Raw genomic sequence first — 8,466 nt, 5'->3', positions numbered from 1 at the left:
CCAGTCTTCATTATCACCGTTATAATAATATAAAATATCTAAACCCCGCGGCATATTTCTTAATCCAGCCCTGACCCAACGTTATACTTCTACCATACAACCTCTCTGGTAAAGCGAGTGAGAAATAACTTTCTACTGGTGTTATTACGGTATATTTGACAATCAAGGCCAAGGGGGAGAGGCATTTCGAATTAAGTTAGAGGCGAAAAAATCTAGAGTTTGTCAGCTTTCCCTCCTTGTACATACAATAAAACCGCTGTGAGTTTAAACCACTTTTTTTACTAAACTTCTCTTTCTCTGGCTTAAATATTCTTCTCTTGTATGTTACTATGACATCTTGTCATAGAGCTTGCGGGTAAGGTAATTGACTACTTGTGCAAGTGACATTAACTTGTAACGTGAAACTTGTCAATGTATCTTTATTTGTGTAAATTGTGTCTTTTGTCGTTATTGCGGCAGGTAGCCTAGTAGATCGTTGGACTAGTAACCGAAAGGTTGCTAGATCGAATCCTCCGAGCTCACAAGGTAAAAATCTGTCGTTCTGAATCACTCAGTGATTTCTCAAGTGGGTAGCCTATAGCTTCAAAATGTCCTTTTCACCTCATCAGCTTTGATCATGTAAGATGTGTATGAACAGATAATCAACCGATACTAATGTTACCGGACCTGGGTTCAAATACTATTTCAATTACGTTCACATCCACTTCAAATTAAGAATTAAGATATTTGAAAATACAAGAAGTTGCATATTGGAATGTATTTGGATGTGTACTTGGAAAGTATTGGCATGTATTTGAAAATGCTCAAATACAACTAAATACTCCAATGCATTTGATCCCAGGTCCTAGGAGTATTTAAAATAATGAATTTGCATTTTATATGAAATTATTTGACAATAGATTCAAATAGTTGATTTGACCACATTATTTGAAAATACTAAAATACACAGAAAATAAGTATTTAAATAAAATAATTAAATACACATGTATTTAAACTCAGGTCAGGATACTACATGGCATTCAAAGAAACTACAAAGGAGTAATTGTGTCTTTCCCAGGTGACCTTAGTGTACCATTATGTGGCTCTGGGCACTGCTTCCGATCTGCTTGGCGGTTTTTGGCACTGTGGGCATATGGGTGGTGTAAGTATTTATCTGACATCCACGTGTGCTCTTCTCTTCAGCCACTTCTTCATTAGTGATAGGCAGAAGAATACTGTGGTCTCATGCTACAATGATATGGCGATGATGATGAGGAAAATGTTCATGTTTACTTGCTTTCAGTAGAAGTAACAAACATGGAACACTTGTGCTCTGAGTGCAAGAAACAAAACACATCAAATGATTGCCTCTGTCACCCTCCACAGGATTTGGGCTGAAAGATGCACGGTGCCTTCGGAAAGTATTCAGACCCCTTGACTTTTTGCACATTTTGTTAAGTTACAGCCTTGTTCTAAAATCGATTTTTTTTAAATACTAAAATCCAACATTATGGGGTATAATGTGTAGACCCCATGGTATGAGACTCGAAGTTGAGCTCAGGTGCATCCTGTTTCCATTGATCATCCTTGATGTTTCTACAACATGATTGGAGGCCACCTGTGGTAAATTAAATTGATTGGACATGATTTGGAAAGGCACACACCTGTCTATATGAGGTCCCACAGTTGACAGTGCATGTCAGAGCAAAAACCAAGCCATGAGGTCAAAGGAATTGTCCATAGATTTCCGGAACAGGATTGTGTTGAGGAACAGATCTGGGGAAGGGTACCAAAAAATGTCTGCAGCATTGAAGGTCCCCAAGAACACAGTTGCCTCCATCATTCTTAAATGGAAGAGGTTTGGAACCACCAAGACTCTGCATAGAGCTGGCCGCCTGGGCAAACTGAGCAATCGGGGGAGAAGGGCCTTGGTCAGCGAGGTGATGGTCACTCTGACAGGGACTGGGAGACTAGTCAAGATCGAGGGAAAGATGAACTGAGCAAAGTACAGAGAGATTCTTGATGAAAACCTGCTCCATAGCGCTCAGGACCTCAGACTGGGGCAAAGGTTCACCTTCCAATAGGACAACGACCCAAAGCACACAGCCAAGACAACACAGGAGTGGTTTAGGGACAAGTCTCTGAATGTCCTTGAGTGGCCCAGCCAGAGCCCGGACTTGAACATAATCAAACATCTTTGGAGTGACCTGAAAATAGCTGTGCAGTGACGCTCCCTATCCAACCTGACAGAGCTTGAGATGATCTGCATAGAAGAATGGGAGAAACTCCCTAAATACAGGTGTGCCACATTTATAGCGTCATACCAACGAAGACTTGAGGCCAAAGGTGCTTCACCTAAGAACTGAGTAAAGGGTCTGAATACTTATTTAAATGTGATATTTCTGTATTTTTGTTGTTGAAATTAGCAACAACAACAAACAAATCCTGTTTTTGTTTTGTAATTTAGGGTACTGTGTGTAGATTGATGATGGAAAAAAAACTATTTTATACATTTTAGAATAAGGCTGTAACCTACCAAAATGTGTGAAAAGTCCAAGGGTCTGAATACTTTCTGATGGCATTAAAATACTAACTACAGTTCTTGTTCTTGCCAGGTTTGGTATTGCTGTATCGAATGAGACTGTTAACATCACAGGTAGATTCCCTTACATCAGGTAGGAGTCATACTGGTCTTTCAATCAAGTCAATGTTTCACAGTACTTTAAATTAAATGTTCCTAAAGGCAAGGATCAAAATGAAAAGTGAATCATTGAGGAATCAACACTATATAACTTTAATATTAAGATGATAACATTATTCAAATTGTATTAGTCATATGTACCGGATACGCATAGTATACATCGTCCAATTAAAAACATACTTGCAGGTTCCTTCTCGACAACGCAACAACAATAACAAATAATAAAATATAAGAATACCAACATAAAGTAAATGAATAAAATAAACATTTTAGCATACACAGAACAGCGTCAATTTGTCAGGACATGGACTCCTTACAGTTTTTGAAACAATCAAATTGGTGAGCATGGCACGTAATACCATACCCCGTGCAAAGGCACTTAAATATTTTGTCTTGCCCATTGGCACACACACAATCCATGTCTCCAAGGCTTAAACATCTGTCTTTAACCTGTCTCCTCACCTTCATCTATACTGATTGAAATGGATTTAAAAGGTGACATCAATAAGGGATCATAGGTTCACCTGGTCCGTCTATATCATGGAATGAGCAGGTGTTCCTAATGTTTTGTACACTCAGTGTAAGTATAATACAGGAAAGCACAATTTATAGTCCAATATTTACACGTGTATTGGGGAAGTGTGAGGGGTGCGCGTGTATAAATTGAGCAGTATAATACGAGTCTGGTAACAACAGCTGTTGTGTGTGTGTGCTAAGGTGTGGAGAATCAGAGCAGGCATTCTGTCCAGTACAAGTGTTCAGCAGTCTGATAGCTTGTGGATAGAAACTGTCTCTGAGCCTGTTGGTATCAGACCTCATGCCCCGATACCGTAGCTTGCATGGAGCATTAAAGTTCACCCAAATTACAAAATGACATTGGTTTTCTATGGACAAGGTATGACAGCAATCCATGCTTTAGTTGTGTTTCCCTGTCTGCGTGACAATGGTACTTATATTCACTTTTTTGCGCTTCATGTCCAAATCATGTAGAAGCAACTTCATTGAGTTACATAAAATATTTTTTTTGCTTCAAATCATCCCAAAATAAGACACATTTTTTACATAAAGTATGAGAGGGGAAACAATAAGGTTTGTCATTGTTAAATTAACCAATACACATTATGAAGTTGTTACATCTGATGTTGTGTTTCTAATCGTAGAGAATTGAAATGTGAATTTTGTGTTCCACAGTGAGTGTGGCACCTATAATCCACAGAGCTGCATCTTTGCTCAGATCTGCAACGTCTGTGCTGTCTTGGGTAAGTGAATAGATGCACGCACGCGCAGGCGCGCACACACACACACACTTTTAATACCCCCTTCTCTCTCTGTGTCAGCCCTGTGGGTTGTGGTGATCCGGTTTCAGCAGGTCAGGGACTATGGTCAGAACAGCAAGGTGAACATCGCCAGTATCGTACTGGGCTTCATCTCCTGTGTGGGCATCTCCCTCATCGGAAACTTCCAGGTATCGTTTAGAATCTCACTTCAGTGTAAACTGAAGTTATGGCAATACTATTATATCTCTGTATTATTCTGATACAAGTCCTATTATAAACTGGGTGGTTCGAGCCCTGAATGCTGATTGGTTGACAGCCACTGGTAACCAGTTTATACAGTGCCTAGGCATGATGTGTAAATAAAATGATACAAACCCCCCCCCAAACATCCATTTTAATTCCAGGTTGTAAGGCAACAAAATAGGAAAAATGCCAAGGGGGTGAATACTTTCGCAAGCCACTGTAATAGCAATAAGGCAACTTGGGAGTTTGTGTTATAATGCCAATACATCCCGGCGAAGGGCTGTGTCCAAGCACTCTGCGTTGCGTCGTGTGTAAGAACAGCCATATACCACACCTCCTTGGGCCTTATTGCTTAAATATCCTCCACCCCTTGCATGTACACATAGAAAGTTGACATAATGTTATACCCTGATAATTGCTGACAATATCTCCTTCATTCCATCTTCTCTCCCATCTCCCTCCCTCTCTTCATCCCTCTCTTTCAGCAATCTGTAGTGATGGGGATCCACTTGTTGGGAGCGTTCTTGGCGTTCTTCGTGGGCCTGGCCTACTTCTGGCTGCAGGTGTGGCTCTGCTACAAAGCCCATCCCTTGAAAGACCGTCACTGGGTTGGACCTCTTCGAGCTACATTCTGTAGCATCTGCACCGTCCTGGTCATCACCAGTATCCTTACAGATATAACACTGGGGCGCTCTCCATTCTCAGAGAATGTCTCTTCATGTAGGAATATATAAAGCATCTATTACTCACTGTTGATGCATGCTAAACAGTGTTTATGCAAAATATATCAACTTGAATACCGGTGAAAATATGACACAAAAACAGTGGAGGCTGTAGTGTATATTCCCTGGGCAGACTGGCAGAACACTTAGCTGGGAATGAGACTGTATACAAACTGTATCGTTTAGACATTGACAGGTCATCTGCTTGTGTTGTTGCTCCTTGACTGGCCTTTCCCTCCCCAGTGGCTATACTTCATAATACCGGCTACAAATCTGGAGCGGCCATTTGTGAGTGGGCCTTGGTCATGTCCTTCTTTGTCCTTTTTGGCCTCTTTGGGTCCGAGTTCCGCCACATCGACTTCCACCAGCTCACCGTGCAGAAACAACGTCTGAAGACTCGGAGCACCAACGGAGTGGTCAGAATGAATGATGTTTCATAGTACAGCCAATGAGGCAGGTAGCCTAGTGGTTAGAGTGTTGGACTAGTAAACGAAAGGTTTCAAAATTGAATCCCTGAGCTGACAAGGTAAAAACAATCTGACGTTCTGCCCCTGAACAACCCACTGTTCCTAGGCCGTCATTGAAAATAAGAATTCGTTCTTAACTGACTTGCCTATAAAGGTAAAAAAAAAAAGCCTGTGACCATGCATTGATACACTGTTCATAGCTTAACATCTAAAGACACACACACACAGGGTTATTTTGACCCAGCTAGTTGGGTTGCGTGAATAACCCAACTGACTGTTAAATAAACTACCAATGGTTAAATTAACCCATGTTTGGGTATTCCAAACAAACAACAAGTTGGGTTGTTTGGATTACCCAAACATGGGTTAATTTAACCATTCGTAGTTTTTTAACCGTTCAGTATGGTTGACCCAGCAGCTGGGTCTTTTTTTAATGTAACCCAGGTTATTTTCATGAGGCGTGGCCTATTAGGGGCGTGGCTTTCAGATAATGATTTTTGTATCACAAATCTAATTGTCGTCTTGTACTGGTTTTCAGTCAAGCAGATCTAAGATTTTCTCCCTTTTGGCTTTATTTTTGTACCAACATAAATTATTTAAATGAGCACATCAAGACATGAACACTGTAAACATATCTACACTATTTATGTAGAAGAAGATGTGATACAGGAATGGATACTTTTTCAAGTCATGAGGGTTTACATAAGTGTCTGATGAGGGTTTACGTAACTGTAAGTGTTTTTAATTTATTTAGCTGATGTTAAATCAAATGTAACTTTAAACATACTGTACAGAGAATATTGAGCCTTCCATCAGTGTCTGTCATGTCAAAAAAATAAAACATGACATGTTTTCTCAGTGCAAACACATTTAAAACATTAAACAATTTTTTTTTAAACAGCAGTAAAATCAGATTTATTTTTACAAACATTTAAACAATCAATGTGCAGTTGCAAAGGTCCATATTGTTGATATATAGTACCAAATCTGTTTTCAGTGCTATTGTTTCTGAATAAATATGCACATTAGCATTATGTGTCCAAGCCTTTAGGACAAGCAGCCTTGGGTGTGGGTTACCAAAAAACATAAAGAATACCTTTGGGAAACTTACCACTTCCTGATTTACTCTTGGCGAGGGCTGTTTGCAGGGGGTGGCTGTGATCAGCTGTGCTGCCCTTCAGTTTCTTCAGAACTACCCATTAAAAACGTTGCAGATAGAAATACAATTTATAGACGTGGCATGAAACCCAATTCTATGTGACATAAGTATAGCTGTTCTACATAACCAATTTCTATCTGAACGTTTTTTTAATATTGCACCCTCTTGAACACAGCCAGTCCTCCGCCGTTGCAGCCGCACAGACTGATTGACTGCCTGCCAAGGAGAACACTGCCGTTTTGTCAGTCCATTTAGCCAGGCTATCGAGCTGAAGGTGAAGACTGACTGATTCACGCTGCATTAGAAAGACCGCATGCTACATGGTGTCTCAAGTCAACACTGAGCATTACTGCAGAAAATACAGGTCAAGATTTGCTTGGGTGTAAGTAGTTTGCAGCATCTATTCACCTAGAGCCTACATCTTTGTTTCTGTTGTTTTGACTGCTGCAGTGGTGGATGCTATGTTTCGTTCCTCTGTTGTCACATAGTATTGCTTTCACTGTTACATGAATCTGTGTGTGAGGGTGATGCAGAGGAGCTGTACTGCACTTAATCAATTCTACCACATGGTGGCACCACCAAGCCTATACTCACTTCAACATACAATGATTAATCTTCGTTTTGTTTGACTATTCCACTCCGTTGCCAGGTTACAGGTGCCTCTGACAGTTTCCTGTCTAAGGCTCTGAGGCAGGTGTCTGACATGCCCGATTGTAAGACGGTTTGTTTGTCCCGTCAATACACCTCAAAGATCATTGCAGACATCTGTGTTTCATTTTTCTGGGATAGTCACCATTTGAAGTGGCCTGGGGTAAGATGTTTTTATGAGTTCCTTAGTTGAGAACCTGTGTCCCTTTTTATTGAAATTGGTCTCAAGTGTATCTGGGTGTCTCAGTTGTCTCGTTTCGTCTTTCCCAGGTGACGTAAGTAAACAATAATCTGGGCGCTGCTTCCAATCTGCTTGGCGGTGTTTGGCACTGTGGGAATATGGGTGGTGTGAGTATCTAACAGACTGGTCTGCTCTCCAGCTACTTGTCTAAATAGAATAATAGTGTGGTCTTATGCACAATGAGATGGTGTGGATAACAAACAGAAAATTACTGAAGTATTGAAATACTAACGACAGTACTTGTTCTTCCCAGGTTTGGTATCGCTGTATCAAATGAGACTGTTAATATCACAGCGAGATTCCCTTACATCATCAGGTAGGAGTGACGCTGGTCACTGTAAAGGGTTTACCCCGAATTCCACTGTGTATTTGGACTATGTCAATAGAGGCACTACCACAGTTAAACTGGTATAAACACTAACAAAACATGCTGGGAAATGTTAATGAGCCCACAATACCATATACAACACGGGTGGCTCATTGTTTTAAAGTCAATATTTCATTACCAAGTCGTTTCCAGATTTGTAAATAATTCAAATGTGAATTTGTCTTCCAGTGAATGCGACACCTATGATCCACAGAGCTGTATCGTTTCCCTGGTCTGCAACATTTGTTCTGTCTTGAGTAAGTGGATTTATTCAGCACATTATTATTCATTCTTGTCTTTCGTATGTAACCTCAACCTTCTTCTCCCTTCTATCATCCCCACTCTACCCTCCTCTACACCTCTCTCTCTCTCTCTCTCTCTCTCTCTCTCTCTCTCTCTCTCTCTCTCCTTCTACCTCTACCTCTCTCTCTCTACCTCTATCTACCTCTCTCTCTCTACCTCTATCTACCTCTCTCTCTCTACCTCTATCTACCTCTCTCTCTCTACCTCTATCTACCTCTCTCTCTCTACCTCTATCTACCTCTCTCTCTACCTCTATCTACCTCTCTACCTCTATCTATCTCTCTACCTCTATCTCTCTCTCTCTCTCTACCTCTATCTATCTCTCTACCTCTATCTATCTCTCTCTCTCTCTACCTCTA

General features: G+C 40.7%; 1 protein-coding gene and 1 long non-coding RNA gene across 2 annotated transcripts; both read left to right on the top strand.

Moving 5' to 3' along the window:
* Nucleotides 1-474: 474 nt before the first annotated feature.
* Nucleotides 475-6,315, top strand: LOC109897559 (modulator of macroautophagy TMEM150B-like). The gene is made up of 7 exons (XM_020492065.2): nucleotides 475-525; nucleotides 1,058-1,141; nucleotides 2,595-2,654; nucleotides 3,872-3,939; nucleotides 4,018-4,145; nucleotides 4,686-4,863; nucleotides 5,166-6,315. The coding sequence occupies exons 2-7, from the start codon at nucleotides 1,077-1,079 to the stop codon at nucleotides 5,360-5,362; spliced, it is 696 nt and encodes a 231-aa protein (XP_020347654.1). The 5' UTR covers nucleotides 475-525; nucleotides 1,058-1,076; the 3' UTR covers nucleotides 5,363-6,315.
* A 166-nt stretch (nucleotides 6,316-6,481) lies between these two features.
* Nucleotides 6,482-8,124, top strand: LOC109897644 (uncharacterized). Its single transcript, XR_004211256.1, has 3 exons — nucleotides 6,482-7,544; nucleotides 7,691-7,753; nucleotides 7,994-8,124. It is a non-coding gene; the product is annotated as an uncharacterized LOC109897644 (long non-coding RNA).
* The last annotated feature ends 342 nt before the right edge of the window (nucleotides 8,125-8,466 follow it).

The sequence above is a fragment of the Oncorhynchus kisutch genome, linkage group LG10 (genome assembly GCF_002021735.2).
Source record: "Oncorhynchus kisutch isolate 150728-3 linkage group LG10, Okis_V2, whole genome shotgun sequence".
NCBI classification, from domain to species: domain Eukaryota; kingdom Metazoa; phylum Chordata; class Actinopteri; order Salmoniformes; family Salmonidae; genus Oncorhynchus; species Oncorhynchus kisutch.
Note: the sequence above shows the minus strand (reverse complement) of the source record. Positions and strands in the feature narration are given on the sequence as shown.

Excerpts from the sequence above, each read along its gene's own strand:
- LOC109897559 (XM_020492065.2), top strand. The coding sequence starts at position 1,077 with ATGTGGCTCTGGGCACTGCTTCCGATCTGCTTGGCGGTTTTTGGCACT. Across the intron at positions 3,940-4,017 it reads CAACGTCTGTGCTGTCTTGG|CCCTGTGGGTTGTGGTGATC; the intron begins GTAAGTGAATAG and ends TCTCTGTGTCAG. Across the intron at positions 4,864-5,165 it reads CACCGTCCTGGTCATCACCA|TGGCTATACTTCATAATACC; the intron begins GTATCCTTACAG and ends TTCCCTCCCCAG.